The 17319-nt window shown below is 44.6% G+C and overlaps 1 protein-coding gene across 1 annotated transcript in view; it reads left to right on the top strand.

The window, feature by feature from the left end:
- RXFP1 (relaxin family peptide receptor 1) overlaps positions 1–17319 on the top strand; it is a 1416786-nt gene that overhangs the window by 1147191 nt on the left and 252276 nt on the right. The window contains exons 8-9 of the mRNA XM_069243319.1: positions 15401–15472; positions 16758–16832. Of these exons, the coding sequence (XP_069099420.1) occupies positions 15401–15472; positions 16758–16832 (147 nt within the window). The remainder of the gene's footprint in view (positions 1–15400; positions 15473–16757; positions 16833–17319) is intronic.

A 17319-nucleotide genomic window follows, 5' to 3' on the forward strand; every position in this document is an offset into this window, starting at 1 on the left:
GTGGCAGTATTAGACATCCACAGGGTGACAAAGGCACAGTTGAGTCAGTATGCACCCTGCAGAGCAAAAAGAATAATTGATATGATCTTGGACCACATTGCTGAAGCTATGTATTAAGGCTTGTGCAATGCACCACTATGCTAAAGATACCCTTTATTTTCTTCATTGTAAAGGCCCACATGTGTAGCGCTGAATTGCAAGAGCACCAACACATACTTTAGTAAAAGTGTGAGTTCATGCTTTCAAGTACACAAGTGAAATGTTCCATACACATCAGATAAAATCTAATTGTTAGACCTGACAGCCCTAGGGTGGCCATCGCCCAACTTTTCCCCTGCCTCCCTCCACTTTTCTAACACAGTTTTTGCTGGTTTTAGGACTCTGCACACTTTACCACTGCTAACTAGTGCAAAATGCATATACTCTCTCCTTTAAACAAGGTAACATTGGTTCATCCCCAATTGGCATATCTGGCTTACATATAAGTCCCTAGTAAAGTGCACTACATGTGCCCAGGGCCTGTATATTAAGTGCTACTAGAGGGCCTGCAGCACTGATTGTGCCACCCACATAAGTAGCCCATTAATGATGTCTGAGGCCTTCCATTACATGGGCTGTGTGTGCAGTTTCACTGCCACTTCGACATGGCATTTAAAAGTACTTGCCTAGCCTTAAACTCCCCTTTTTCTACATATAAGTCACCCCTAAGTTAGGCCCTAGGTAACCCATAGGACAGGGTACTATGTAGGCAGGACATGTACATATGTGTTTTGTATGTTTGGTAGTGAAAAACTCAAAAATTAATTTTCCACTACTGTTAAGCCTGCTCCTTTCATAGACTATCATTAGGAATGCCCTCACATACTTTTTGAGTGGTACATTCTAATCTGAAAGGGGTAACCAGGTCAAATTTAGTATGGCCAGAATGGTAATAGAAAATCCTGCTTTTTGGTGAGGTTGGATTTTATCTTACTCTTTTAAAAATGCCACTTTTAGAAAGTGAGCATTTCTCTGCACTTAAATTAAAACCATCTGTGCCTTACAGCCTGCCTCCAGTCAACTTCTGGTCTGTGCTGGTTGAGAGCTCCCTTGTGCATTTCACCCAGAGAACCACAGACACAAGACACTCAGTCACATCTGCATTCATCTGCATACAGAATTGGTCTTCCTGGGCCTGAAGGGTGACGGTCCTGACACTCACATTTCAAAAGGCCAGTGGCCTGCCCTCACACAAAGGACTGATAACCCCCCACTGGGACCCTGGCACACAGGACTGGGCCGAAAGGGGAACTTGTGCACTTCAAAACCTCTCTTTGATGTCTCCCCCACTTAAAAAGCATTTTTGGGTATATAACCTGGGTCTCTGACCCCATCAGATCAGGCACTTCTGGACCTAGTCACAGGAGCTGCCTGGCTGCCCAAAGGACTCATATGAACTGCTTTGCTCGAAAGGACTGCTGTCTTGTTCTTGCCCTGCTGCCCTGCTGACGTCTGACTTTGCTGGAAGGACTCTGCCTTCCCCAAAAGTGATCTCCAAGGGCTTGGATTGAGCTTGCCTCCTGTGTCTAAAGTCTCAGGGCCAACAAAGACTTCACCTCTTCAAGAAACTCCTTGTGCGTAAAAAATCAATGCAAAGCCTGCGGAAATCGATGCAAAGCCTGCATTTGCAGCTGAGAAATTGCAGCGTACCCAGCTGGAATGATGAAGCATCAGCTTCCCGACTGGAAATTCTAAGCAGCGCCTACCTTGCAAAGGAAAATACGATGCATCACCTACCAGATCAACGCAGCGCCTGCTCTTTCTTCCAGCACGCCAAGGATTTTCAGTGCATCATCCCTCAGTGTCAAAATATCCCAGCATCACAGTGAGGAACCAGGACTGTGCACCAAATAGCGACGCAAACCCCTTGCTGTGTTAAAGAAACAACTCATCTTCTGTGCCGCGTCAGAAAATCCAACGCAACACCTTATTTTTCCACGCATCTCCTCTGCGGTCTCCTTGCATCATTATTTCTGATGCATCCCAGGTACTGTGTGTAACAAAGACATAACTGTTTATTTTTAAGGATTGAGACTCTTTTAAACCTTTCAAACGTGATATGTCACCTTGTGCTTATTGGATCTTTGTAGTTTTTACCTTATTTTATTCAGATAAATATTAACTTTTTTTCTAAACGTGTGTGGTATATTTTTGAGGTGTTTTCGCTGTGTTACTGTATGATTTATTGCACAAATACTTTACACATTGCCTTCTAAGTTAAGCCTGACTGCTCAGTGCCAAGCTACCAAAGGGTGGGCACAGGATAATTTGGATTGTGTTCTGATTTACCCTGACTAGGATTGTGGTCCCTACTTGGACAAGTTAGTATACCTCTGCTAACTAGAGATCCCAATTCTAACACTAACGAACACAAAAAATAAGTAGGAGATGGCAAATCTCCAGTAACAAAAAGCAACCAGGTTAGGTTTCAGATAATCACTTTACAACAAAAATCAAATGGCATGAATTATTGTCACAAATTAAGGTGTTTCTGAAAACAATTTAGATTTGGAACACTAATGAGTGGATGAATAATGCAATAGTCATGGAGCTTTAAGAATCTTATGTCAGTAAAGCTAAAACTATGATGACAAGCATTCATGAGGTTGGTTTGAAAAATGACAGTATCAGACTTTAGTTCATGTAATTTGAGTATGAAGCTTGCTGAACACAGGGTACAGCAATTCATAACATTAAATGAATACAAGAGACTCAAATTCATTATTTATGAATGCCTCCCCTGCTAAACCGTTTCCCCCTCCTGTGCTAAGCCTTTTTTTGGCTATTTGGGGTAGTTTGTGCTTAGGCCCCCATAACCTTTTGTCCACATAAGCTATCCATCCCAAATGTGCGTCATATTTTTCCAACATCATGGGGATTCTAAAGATACCCAAGGTTTGTGGATTCACCTGTTGGGGACCGATAAATTAGCCAAAAAACAGCTAAAATTGGGGCTTTTGGGACAATTTGGAAAAAAGTGGTACACAAGAAAGCATATGGTTTTCCCCAGCAAGTGGAATCAACAAAGGGTTTGTGGTGCTAAAATGAACATCTTCTTTGCCTTCAGGAACAGGCAGACTACAATCAGAAAACCAAATATTTTGACAAAGTTTTGGTATTTTACTGGGACATACCCCATTTTTTCAACTTTTTGTTCTTTCATCCTCCTTCCAGTTAATGACGGAAATGGGTGTGAAAGCAGTGGTGGATCCCAGAAAGCTCTATATTTCTGAAAAGTAGACAGAATTTTGGAATCAGAAAGGGGTCATTTGTGCAGGTCCTTCAGTTTTTTCCTATAGAAAGTAACAGTTAAAATGAAAAAATATTGAAATTGAGTTAACAAAACAGCCTTTTCTGTCTACGTTTTCATCTGTAACTTCTAACTATGGCAGATTGTCATAAGCATTATACTATTACACTCCCTGGACCCTTCTGGTTGCAGGGATATATAGGGTTTCGAGGTTCCCAAGAACCCAAGCTACCTGGAGCTAATAACTGAGCTGCACCTTGCAATGGGTTTTGATTATGTGCCGGGTATGCAGCAATTAACTTGGTAAAATATAAAGAGTGAAAAATGGGTATCTAAGCCTATGTACTTCTGAAAGGGGCACAACATACGGAGTTTAGAAGCAGTAGTTATTCGCACACCTCTGAATTTGTGGGTACCTATACTTGCATGGGAATTAGAGGGCATTTCTCAAAATGACTTATTTCATACATACAGTCTTACATTTGGAAGGTGCAAATGCAGAGAAATACAATCGGCAATAACACTTGTTCTACTATTCTGTGTTCCCCCAAGTTTCCAAATAAAACTGGTACCCCATTTGTGTGGGTAGGCCTAGTGCCTGGGACAGGAAACGCCCCAAAATGCACCATATCTCATTTTTCCACTGAAAACGTACTTGTTTTTTGCAAAGTGCCTAGCTGTGGATTTTAGGCGTTAGCTCACCTGGCACCTAGGGAAACCTAGCAAACCTGTACATTTTTGAGAACTAAACATCTAGGGCAATCCAAGATGGGGTGACTTGTGCGGCTCTCACCAGGTTCTGTCACCCATAATTCTTTGCAAACCTCAAATTTTGTCTAAAAACATATTTTCCCCACAATTCAGTGATGTAAAGTTCTGAAATCTGAAGGGAGCCACAAACTTCCATACCCCCCAGCAGTCCTCTAAGCCTCCCAATAAAAATGGCTCCTCACTTGTGTGGGTAGGCCTAGTACCCATAACAAGAAATGTCCCAAAACGCGATGTGGACACATCACATTTTTCCACTGAAAACTGACTTATTTTTTGCAAAGTGCTCAGTGGTGGATTTTGGGCTCTAACTCAGCCGACACCTACGGAAACCTAGCAAACATTTACATTTTTGAAAACTAAACACCTTCAGAAATCTAGGAAGGGGTGACTTGTGGGGCTCGTACCAGGTTCTGTCACTTAGAATCCTCTACAAACCTCAAAATTTGTCTTAAAAAACACATTGTCCTCAAATTTCTGTGATGCAAATGTTCTGGAACATGATAGGAGCCACAAATTTCCCACCACCCAGCATTCCCCCAGGTCTCCTGATAAAAATGCTACCTCACTTGTGTGGGTGGGCTAAGTGTCCATAGCTGGGGAAGGGCTCAAAAAACAACATGGACTCATCAAAATTATCCATCACAAAATGGCCTGTTTTTGCAAGGGGGGCACTTGGATTTTTGGTCCCAGGCTCGGCGGCCATCTAGGAAAATCTACCAAACCCAGACATTTCTGAAAACTAGACAGCTGGGGCAGTCTAGTGGGGTGTGGTTTGCAGGGCTCCCCCACCGTTTTCTTACCTACAATCCACTGCAAACCTTAAATTTAGCTAAAATATCATATTTTCCTCATATTTTTTAATGGGATCACTGCACCAGCCCACATTTCCTACCACCCAGCGTTCCCCTCAATCTCCTGATAAAAATGATACCTCACTTGTGTGGGTGCCCATAGAAGAGTCAACTTAAAAACGTATTTTTAAAAAACTGCACTTATGAACACGCTTTGGAGCCCCCTCAATCACTGCAGGTATTTGGCCCTTCCGTGTCGCAGGCACATGGCCCACCCACACAAGTGAGGTATAATTTTTATCGGTCGACCAAGGGGAATGCTGGATGGTAGAAAATTTGTGCCGGCGAGGTGATCCCTGTAAGGCACATAAAAAACTTTCAAATGCCCTAAAAGGAACTCCGAGAAATGAATTAGAGGTCACAAGCTGTTAATCCCTGTTAGACTTGACAGCCTTATGATGGTCTTCCCCCCAAACATTTTGCCTACTTGCCTCCAATTTTGTTTAACTCGTTCACTTTTGGCCTCTGTGCACTTTACCAGTGCTCAAGGGCTTATGCTCTTTCCCTAAAACATTGTGATTGGTATATACCTAACTGGCATATTTATTTTACTTATAAGTCCCTAGTAAAGTGCACTACATGACCCCAGGGCCGATAAATTAAATACCACAAGTAAGCCTGCAGCACTGCTTGTGCCATCCACTTGAGTAGCACTTTAAAACATGTCCCATGCCTGCCATTGCGGCCTAAGTGCATTGTTACACTGCCATGTCAACTTGCCATTTAAAACCTTTTGCCAAGCCCTAAGCACCTTTTATTACATAGATGCCACCCCTCAGGTAGACCCTTGCTAGCCAAAAGGACAGGGTGCTTTGTAAATAAAAGCCAAGCCATATATTTTAAAGTTTTACATGTCCTGGTAGTGCAAAACTCCTCAATTCGTTTATCACTACTGTGAGGCCTATCCTTCTCATAGGATAACCTTGGGGATTCCTTATTATATTTAATAAGCTGTACTTCCTAATTGAAAAGGAATGGATCTGCCATGTTTGCTACCTATGGAATTGTAATGATAAATCCTCTTTAATGGTAAAGCCGAATTTATCATTACAATTTTGATAATGCCACTTTTGTGTCTTCCCTCTAGACTTGATGGGATGGAGGAGCTTAACACAGCCTCACACTTGCACCTGAATAGACTGTATCCTGTTCCCATACAAAGGACTGCTTTTAACCATATGTAGTGAGTCTGGAGCCGGGGCAGGAAGGGAAGACCTCTGTGCACTTCAAAGGCCCTCTTTGACGTCTCACCCACTTAAAAGGCACCACTGGGCATAAGACCTGGACTTCTCACCCTACACTTCAGTGAACTTCTGGACATGTAGATACTCTGCCAGGAAGATGGACTGCTGTACTGCTGTGCTGCTGAATGACTGCCATGTTTCTGGACTGCTGCCCCGGAAGAACTGCTTTCTTGCTGTGCTGGCCTGCTGAGTACTGCCCTCTTTGCCTGGGTGAGAAGGGCTGGACCAACACCACTTTAACCCAACACCCAGAGTGACTCCAAGGGCCAGCTGACTGGACTCCTGTTTTCTGAATTCTCAAGGACATAAACAGCCCAACTGGACTCTGCCAGGTGTGCACCTGACCTGCCAAGTGGGGACGCCTCAGGCCTGGACCCTTTGACATAAATCATTAGGTGCTGCCCCAGCAGAACCACTGCATCCCTGCTGATGCATGGACAGAACTGGTGCATCTTCTCCATTGCATGGACAAGAGCAACTTATCGCTTACACAACCAGCACTGCAGTTTCCTTCGGCACAAGGCTCCTGCTTCCGTATCGATGACAGCCTCAATGACAATGCCGAACTCCACCTTGCAGCCACCGCACTTCCTGAAATCAGCGCATCGGTTCAATGTCAACGCGACCAGCTCCTGCACCTGAACTCCATTGCATCTTGGCTTCGACATATCACCACTGCTGTACTGGGAACATCGACACATCTTCTCAACTGCGCAGGGAAAATCGTCACATATCCTCGACGGCGTGGTTCGGAACCACTGCAGTGCTCCCGTACCAGGACTTTAAGGTATTTTGGTTCAGTGGGCCCAGCTGGGAACCTGTAGCTCGCCCACATTCCATCACAGTTGGCCTGAACATTTGACTTTATCCTGGTCTGGCTCAACCAGACAGCCCGGTTGGCACTTTCAATACTCAGGCTCTACTTATTGGATTTTTGTCATTTTGGTCTTGTTTTATTTATTAAATTAAGTTCTGTTTTTTTGAACCAGGCATGGTATCTTTTTATGGTGTTTTCACTGTTTTGCTGTTTGAAGTGTTGCACAAAAAGTTAACATGTTGCCTCTTAGGTTAAGCCTGACTGCTCTGTGCCAAGCTATCAGAGGGTAAGCACAGGATAATTTAGGGATTGTGGTTCCCGCTTGGACAGGGTGCATACATCTGCCAACCAGAAACCCATTTTCTAACAAACCTGGTATAAGAATGCAATATTGACTAGGATATAGCCATCAGAGAGGAATTTGGGTGAGGCCTTAGCTGAAGCAACCTTGCGTACTGATAATACAGTGTTTTGGAAGGTATTGAATTCACCTTATTGAGAGAGATTCCCTTGAGGCTTTAATTCCTCCTGATTCCTGGGTCTCACATTTTAGTTTAATTTACGAACCCCAAACCACCCCAAACAGTTGCCTGCTGATAAGCTGTTGTTACCACTTGTGCAACCAGAATCAAGAAATATTGCTCTAACCCTGGAGGTTGGCGTCACTGAGGTTATTTCAGCAATTGACAAAAGGAAAAAAGGTAAAGCACCAGACCAAGAAAGTGTACCCATGGATATTTTTATGATTAATTTAGACCTGTGGGCATCGTTATTGTCAAATGTACTACGGGAATGAGTATTGGTCCTGTCCCCTTTGGGCCACATTCACTTATTGTCCCTATTTTAATGGAAAGAGACAAATTAGATCCTAAGGCCCGTATTTATACTCCGTTTGCGCCGAATTAGCGTCGTTTTTTTCGACGCAAATTCGGCGCAAAACTAACGCCATATTTATACTTTGGCGTTAGACGCGTCTAGCGCCAAAGTATTGGCAAATAGTGTCATTTTTTTGCGTGAACGCCTTCCTTGCGTTAATGAGATGCAAGGAAGGCGTTCCCGTCTAAAAAAATGACGGCGACGCAAATGCGTCGTATTTATACTCCTGGGCAAAAATCACGCCCGGGAGTTGGCGGGTCAAAAAACCCCGCATTTGCGCCACTATTTAACGCCTGGGTCAGGGTAGGCGTTAAGGGGCCTGTGGGCTCAAAATGAGCCCACAGGTGCCCTCCCCTGCCCCCAGGGACCCCCCCTGCCACCCCTGCCCACCCCAGGAGGACACCCAAGGATGGAGGGACCCACCCCAGGGACATTCAGGTAGGTTCAGGTAAGTATCATTTTTTATATATTTTTTTTTTTTTTGGGTGGCATAGGGGGGCCTTATTTGTGCCCCCCTACATGCCACTATGCCCAATGACCATGCCCAGGGGACACAAGTCCCCTGGGCATGGCCATTGGGCAAGGGGGCATGACTCCTGTCTTTACTAAGACAGGAGTCATGAAATGGCGTCTGGGCGTCGTGAAAAAATGGCGCAAATCGGGTTGAGGCGATTTTTTTGCCTCAACCTGACTTGCCCCATTTTAAGACACCCTAACGTCATTTTTTCCCAACGCCGGCGCTGCCTGGTCTACGTGTTTTTTTTCCACGCACACCAGGCAGCGCCGGTCTGCTTGCGCCGGCTAACACCATTCCATAAATACGGCGCCCGCATGGCGCTTCAGAATGGCGTTAGACGGCGCTAAATTTTTTGACGCTAAACTGCGTTAGCGCAGTTTAGCGTCAAAAAGTATAAATATGGGCCTAAGTGTTATAGGCCAATTTTCCTTTTAGATTCTTTGGCAAAAGTGGTGGGGAACATTTTGCTTGCTCGATTAGAAAACTGGGCGGAGGATAACGTGTTTCTAACTGAGGTACAACATGGCTTTGGAAACGGGATCACTACCATCGAGTAGTGCCTCAAGTTAAACCTATTTGTCAATAAGTACTCAGTGGCAGAGAAAGACTATTTATGTGGATTTTATGGATCTTTCACTTGCATTTGATTGATTCAACCACTCAAAACTGTGAGATCACATATATCAGGGGTAGTGGATCCCACAATCAAACAACTGCTTAGAGAACTCTATTCAGGCATAAAGACCAGTGTAGGATATTCAAGAAATGGCAGATGTACATCCGTATTTAGTATTAGCGGGGGTGTAAGACGAGGCTGTGTAGTACCCATTTTATTATACACATAACAGAGTTCATTAGTTACTTGATCATTTATCACCTTTATGAGCGACCTGGAATTACCAGTTAAATTTAATATACTTTTTACTATGACATGTCGGCTGATCAGGGGCTAATATAAGAAAGTGTTATACCCTTATATATTTAGGCTTACAGTTGGATTCCTTACGGAACTGGTCGTATCTGAGGAATGTTAAAGGCCAACCACTTGAGAAATCAATCACCTCACTTTCTCCATTTCCAAGTTTTATTTCAGGCTAGGTTCATGTTGTCTGTCCCTCCTGGCTGCCCAACTTTTATATGCCATTCAGAATTGGGTTTGCAATATTTAGAAGACATCATCCGTCTACGGCCTTTACTTTTATGCTATCTGGTGTAAACCAGAAGTATCTTTAAACACAGAAATCGCACAAAATTGTCTAAAACTTGATTATGCCTATAAAATATTCTGGTTACAATTTATCAAAGAACCGTGTGAATTTTGATTTCGCAGATTGAGTGGTTAACCTGGAGTCCACATCCCATTTCTCCAAGGGAGAATAAAAAACTCGCTTTTGAGACTGTCAGTGGCATCTTATCTCCATGTACTTACTAACCGTGGCCTGCGATCTTATCTATCCGTGGTTGTGAATAATCAGCACAGATGTGCATTAACAAGGTATAGAACTAGTATGGCTTACTAGTTAGTCACTTTTCCGGATAATTCTGATTGCACTTAGAGATTATCTCCTTGTCTTTGTGGTGGCATTTCCATTCAAAGCACGTTGTACTTTGTCATGTTCATAGGCTTTTATGGTTATCTTAGAAAACACGATATTGTTTCTTTGCTGTGGAACTTAATTTTTTTAACAATGTTGACCTGCACTTGTGTTAGAAATGGGGTTTCTGGTTGGCTAGGGTATGCACCTCAGCCAGGCAGAACCTACCCACTCTAGTCAGGGCTTGGGAGTTACACGTCCAAGATAACCCCTGCTCACCCCCTTGATAGCTTGGCACGAGCAGTCAGGCTTAACCTGGAGGCAATGTGTAAAGCGTTTGCACAACACACAGCATACGTGACGCAAAATGTACACCACAAAGTAAACACAACACTGAACTATGTAAAAATAATCTGTATTGCACAAAACATAATTAGACAAACATTACACGTAAGTAATACCCTGCTACCTTAGCAGTTGTCAGAAGGTTACACAAGTTACTAATGCTCTGCAAGAATATGCAGTTGTCACATTAGAACACGTAAGTACTCAGGATTCTGCAACATAAGCAGTAGTCAGGAATTATAGTAAGAGCTATATGCACTTGTCATGAACAATTCCTAAATACCCATAAAAGGAACATTAGAGAATATACCACAAGTCATATAAATACATATCAACTAGACATGCCTAGAAAAGGAACATTAGCACATATATGTATCACCGGTAAACAGGTAGGAAATAGCAAACCTCTGAAAGTCTGTATTAGGCTCCTAGAGCCTAAATTTCCTAAAGAGTACCTGATTTATGGTGGAAGAGGCACTTCCAGTGCCTAACGACGATCACGGGGGCCCCGGCACTCCTGTGCGCAAAACGGGGGCTTACCACGTGGTGGGGACCAGCCTCGGCCTCCTCACACCCTGTCCGTGGGGTGGGGGCCGGGCGTGGCCCAGCAACAATTGTGTGGGCAAAAGAAAGATGGGAAGGGACCTTCGCCGAGGTCTCCCTTCCCGATTTCCTCGATAGAGAGAACAAATTGCCCAAAACCAGGAGCGTCCTGCTCCTAGTGCAGCGACCGGGGAAAAGGGAACTCGCTTTCTCCCCCACGTTCTGCTAGTTAGAGAGGCAGCCGCCCTTGTCCGCGGTGCGGCTGCCTTATGGAGTAACGGGGGAAGCAGGGGCCTCCGATGAGGCTCTGCACCTGCTTTCCCCCAGACGGCCGCACCCGATCCGGTGTGCGAGCCGCGCGTCTGCTTTCCCTCTCCAAAGGGAAGCAGCGTGAGGAGTTGGGGCCGGAGTGTGCCCCGGGGCCGCTCTGAAAAGTGAACGTCACCCAGGGACACGGTAGGAGCGTACGAGCTCCTTTCTTTACCTTCCTGAAGTGCCCCGGGGGCACTGGAGTCAACGCGATCCGCGCGCTGCAGTCCCAAATGTGGCGCCCGGGCTGCAGCGGTGATTATCACAAGGCAGAGGCGCCGGGGGGAGCGCTAGGGGCTCCAAATAAAGCACTTCACACAGCGCTAGTTTAAATCAGCAGCCTGGGCTGTGGCGGTGAATTTTATTTAGCAGAAATAATACGCTTTTCAAAGCGCTAGGGCACATTTAAAGCCCGGGCTGCGGCCGTGACCTTCTTCTCAGCAATGAATAGAGAGCGCTTTTACCAAGCGCTTCAGGCAAGGCTGGAGAGATCGTGGCAGGGGTCAGGGGCCACAACACCCTGCCCCTGGGAGCAACCAGAAAAAGCACAGGGCTGGTGGATCCAGCTACAGGCCAGCACAAGGGGTGCAGATGGTGGCAGTTCCTTCTAGTGACCAGGCAGGTCACAGGTCAGCACAGCAACAGCAGTCCAAGGTGGTTTCCTGGTGAGTCCATTCACCAGCGTTCTGTGTCCAGTGTCAGTTCCAAGAGTGTTCAAATTGTGGGGAAAATTCCCCTGTACTTATAGTCAGTTCTTACAGTGTTTTTCAATGGTAGGGAGAGGAGGTTCCAGCCAGTTACAACAGGTTCTGGGAGTGCCCCCTCTCTCCTTTCAGCACAGGCTCCAAACATCAGTGGGGGGTTAACGACCCTACTGTGTGAGGCGAGGGCACAGTCTTTACAAATGCATATGTGCCCCGCCTCTCCCTTCTCTCAGCCCAGGAAGGCTTTACAATATGTAGATGCACCTCTGTGTCACCGCCACCCTCCCTGTGTTCAGGCTGTCTGAGAAGTATGCACAAAGCCCCAACTGTCAGTCTGCCCAAACGTTGATTGGAGACAAGCTGCAAAACACCAAAGTTATAAGCACAGATAAATGCGCACTTTCTAGAAGTGGCATTTCTGTGATAGTAATAAAAAATACACCTACACCAGTAAGCAGCATTTCTTACCACTGTCACAACCATACCAAACATGCTTACGCTACCCCTCATAAATCAGACAATACCCCTTACACCTAAGGCAGGGCATTTCCAATGCAATCCTATGACAGGGCAGCACTCACAGCAGTGAGACACCAAGTTAGGCTGTTTGTCACTACCAGGACAGGCCACGCAACATGGCACATGTCCTGCCTTCTACATACATGGCACCCTGCCCAAAGGGCTAGCTAGGGCGCACCTTAGGGGTGACTTATATGTAGTAAAAGGGGAGTTCTGGGGCTGGCAATTAAATTTAGATGTCAAGTCCCTGAGGCAGAAAACTGCGCACACAGGCTCTGCGCTAGCAGGCCTTAGATAGGTTTGACAGGCTACTTCAGTGGGTGGCGCAAGCAGCGCTGCGGGCCCACTAGTAGCATTTAATTTACAGGCCCTGGGTATAGGGATACCACTTTACAAGGGACTTATAGGTAAATTAAGTATGCCAATCAGGTAGAATCCAATCATGCCAAATTTGTAAGTGAGAGCACATGCACTTGAGCAGTGAAAAAGTGCTCAGAGTCAAATGTCAGCCAACAAAGGTCAGAAAAATAAGGAGGCAAAAAGCAAAAAGTCTGGGGAATGACCCTGTAAAAGGGCCAGGTCCAACATGACCCCCTACCAGCCCAAAGCCAGGGGAGAACAATCAATACCTGGATGGACTTCCCTGATTAGGGCGATAGAACCAGGACCCTAGCCCGCAACTTCAGGGATATGATCCAGTTCTACGCCAATCTGAACCCAGTTGAATTCCTCTGTCTATGCTCCCTAGACAACCTAAGCTAACCCAGGGAGGCGTCCTAGTTGTCTGTGGCCAGAGCCAGGTCCCAGGCAAGCCCGGGGCCACTAGCCTCTGAAACCTCTCACCGGGAGCCCCAGGTGCATAGCATCCTGTTTCCACTCTCCTTCCCACCAGTTCAGGAGTTACCCCCTGCCACTGGTCTTCTAGCCTAGGGACTTTTCCCATAGCGTGAATAGGGCCCAGCGGAGAATCTCTCCTCCGGCCCCTCCTTCTACGGTTGCGCCCCCTTCGAGGAGGAGTAGTACCCCCAGAATTCAGAACTGCCAGGGCGCTTGTTACAGTCGTCCTGGTCATCTCACCCACCAGTTCAGAGGATCCCCCCTGTAACTGATCTCCCAACCCAGGGTCCTTCCCCTCTGGCTGAGCTGGGGTCAGGAAAGAGCCTTTCCTCCTCCTGCCCCTCCTTCTAGAGTTCCGCACCCTCCCATCAGGAGTGATACCCTCAGAAGTAATGGTAGAGAGACTGGGGACAGCCTTCTCCACCTCCAGGTCAAGGGAGTTACCCTGGACCTGGTTTTCCAACCTAGGGACGGTACCCTTGGGCTGGTTCTCCAACCTAGGAACTGTACCCTTGGGCTGGTCATGAGTTAGGGGAGCGTCCTCCCTCAAACTCTCCCTCACAGGAACTGAATCCCTAGGGCATGCATCTTCCAACCTAGGGACATTACCCTTTTGCTGGACAGGAGTCAGGGAAGTGTCTTCCCGTGAATCCCCTCTTGAAGGAACTGAATCCCTAGAGAATGCATCAGTAGAGATGCTGGTTACAGCAGTCTCTACTTTCAGATCTGGGGGCTGCCCATGATCTGGTCTTCCAACCTAGGGACGATACCCTTTTGCTGGACAGGGGTCAGGGGAGTGTCCTCCCTCAAACCCTCAAAAGGAAGCACCTGCACCCCCCTCTGCAGGGTGGTGCTGCTGATCTCCAGAGTTGGAGCAACCCTGTTCCCAGGTGTCCCCCCTTCTCCTTCAGACTTTAGGGCATCCTTTTTACAGGATTGGCCTTTGGTAGCGACTACCCTCGTGCCTTGGGGCCCCTCTCGGGTACCTTCCAAGACCTGCAGAGGGGGACAGGTCAGAAAAATAAGGAGGCAAAAAGCAAAAAGTCTGGGGAATGACCCTGTAAAGGGGCCAGGTCCAACAACTTGTATATCTCCAGCAGTTACGTTCTCCATTTATTTGCCTATCTATCGCTAGTTTTATTGTGGAAGATCGGAAATTAAGAAGTCTGATGGATGTATTCTGTTGATGATTTTGATAATGGAACAAATCTGAATTTGATGTTCAAGTATGTATTTGATCTTAAATTGCTGTATTGTTAACCCTTACTTCTATTTGTAATGTCTCTTACGTTTCTAACTGAACGAAATAAAGTTTTAGAAGAAAAATAAAAACAAAAAATATACTACTACTCACTACAGCCCCCTGGGGCCATGGGGAACAAATATTTAATAATGAGGATTCAATACTTGAAGTTTTATGGTCAACTCAAATAATCCTCTTGGTTAGTTGGCCTACTCTAATGCACATTTTTCATTTCACATAACTGTAAGTAAATATATCAAAACTGAAGAGCGATCAGTAAAAATGTCTAATTGTGTAAGTTTATTTTAAGATTTCTTACTCCTTTATGGCTTATACTTACAGGAGATTGTCGGGTTAAATGTGGTTAAACGGTGTTTCTTAATATTCTACTAGGGCTGCCTCACGTTCATTGCAATGCACACCTCTCGTGGCAACCTGAGGCATTATAAAGTTTTCATGCAAACATATTTACTACAAATATGGGGATGAGCTAAAAATAAAAAGTTCAGTTGCTTTGGAAGGAAATATGACATATTTCTCTATGTGATGTGTGCTACTTCGACATGCAATTGGAAAGAGCATCCGTTACTTGTCAAAGTATTTCAGCAACAAGTTGTTACATGTTAGAAATTGATTTTTTGGTTCCGTTTTAACATTTTTATTGGCATATATAAATACATTAACTTGTAAGGATTGTCCATAAGAATTTTTTTTTTTACACTTGTGACTGCCACGCACGCTGATCCAGAATAGCAGAGATATTAGTAAACTGAAAATATTGTAGAAACAATATTAAGAAGATTGATGTCATCCCAAAACTGTTTTCGAGACATAAGCGATTGCAAACGTTCAATATGAATTGAGGAGTGGAATGTCTGTGGTGGTGTTCTCGAGTTATAGGAGTCATAGGAGTATCTGTACTGTAACCATGGAAACTCTGGTTACACAATTCTTCTACATAATTAAATATGTGTTTTGGCTTTCTTTTTGTCTTCTTCAGGATAATAGATAACAACCAAATCAACAGGATCTCCCCTCAGACGTTTTCTGGGCTCAACTCACTCATTCTTCTGTAAGTTTGCCTGTGAAATTGGGGAGAGAGTGTGGTTTAGCAATTTTCTGCTGGATTCTGAAAGATCTAGGCTGCAGTCTTCTGATTTCTGACACACTAGCACCAGAAAACTGACCCCTACATTTTCGGTATCCATCATGCATTTGCTATATTTAGTTAAAGTGATCCAGGTTAGAAAATTAATATTGGGCCGTATAAAAAAACATATATTTTGAATTTCTTTGTTCACTTTATAAACCATTCTAAAAGGTGCCAAAATCCGTTATGTTGTTCAAAATATAGTGAACACAAATTAATAAATGTATTTGTATATAATTTATTATTTTAATTTACCGCTAAAACGTACATAAATAATGCAGAAGTCAAATGGTGATTGATCACAACAACAATCACTAATATAATACATAAAAACCTTCATAATATCAGAAGTGCCTAATATAACCTTCAGAAAGTGCAACTCCTACCTATAAAAAAAAGTAGGGCCTCATCAGGAGGCTGGCAGTCTTGAGACCACTGGCCTCGTGGTGGAAGTTGGACCGCCACACTCCAGGCGATCCGATTGCCACATTATGAGCCTGGTGTTCCAACCTCCAGCGGACTGCTGTCCCCACCAGGAACATGATTCCCGACGGGCTGACGGCAGCCAGACTTGTGCTCATCCCTGGCGGTGCTGAGTTTAGCACCGCCACGCTGATCATGAGTCCAGTTTCCGCCAGCCTTTTCATGGCAGCAACCCCACCATGAAAAAGCTTGTGGAAAGTCAATGCTGGGGGCCACAAGGACCCCCTATCTAACACCTTCAGAATGTGCCCAGTGGAAACCTTGTAATAATCCTTTGGCCGGAGGGAGACCATCCGCTGTTCAGCAGTCTCCTCTCCATGGGTCTGGCGGTCCGGGTTTCAGACTGCCAGACTCGTAATGAGGCCCTTAGTGCAGAGCCTGACTTTCCCAAGCACTCCAAAGAAATTTCAAGACAGAAACAATTCAGTTTTTAACACCCCAAATATCATACATCATTCAAATATATTGAACTATTACATTGTGTTGTGTTGTGTTGTGTTATTTTATGTGGTGCTTTAGGTCTACCTAGCAGAAAACATATTTAGGCAGGTGTGTTATTCATGGAGAGAGACTATTCATTGATAAAAAACGAGTAGTGTGATAGAACCCAGTGCCATTAAATCCAATTTTTCAACTTGTAGTCCAATAGTTTTGTTTGCTGTCTAAAACCATGTTTTTATAATTTTCATAATGTATATTTTGGTTTTGCTTTGTTTATTTTCAGGGTAATGCTGAACAATTCTCTTGATCGTCTTCCAGACAAGCCTCTGTGTCAGCATATGCCTAAACTGAACTGGCTGTAAGTGGCATCATTGTATTTTCTATTTAGTATTGCATTTCCGCAAAAACATCCATTACTGTGCACCAATACTCCTTTACCACCCAAGACAGTGGCATTGAAAGTTGCCCGGTCTGTAATTGTGCTTCTGCATTTTTTCCTAATGACTCACAAACTACAACATAGTGGCATCTCCAGACCAATCAACACCATGATGGTTGTTTCTGCTCTGGATCCCCTGTTCAGCACAGCTTTGTTCCTCAGCACTCACGATTATAGTTTTCAAAACTGGAAGAATTGATTAGATCATAAGGATAACATAATGGTTGTTGGGACATGCTTTATCTTTTTATTACTTGGCAAGTGTTGGGATATGTTTGAAGTCTTGCTAAGATCTTCAACCTCAACAACTGCATTATTTGTTGACAGAGCCAAGCCAAGCAGTGAATATGGAGAATCTATTCTTGGTTGAGATTGTGATATTTTTTGTCAGTTGTAAAGTTTTGCT

Source organism: Pleurodeles waltl, chromosome 1_2, assembly GCF_031143425.1.
Source record: "Pleurodeles waltl isolate 20211129_DDA chromosome 1_2, aPleWal1.hap1.20221129, whole genome shotgun sequence".
Taxonomy (NCBI): Eukaryota; Metazoa; Chordata; class Amphibia; order Caudata; family Salamandridae; genus Pleurodeles; species Pleurodeles waltl.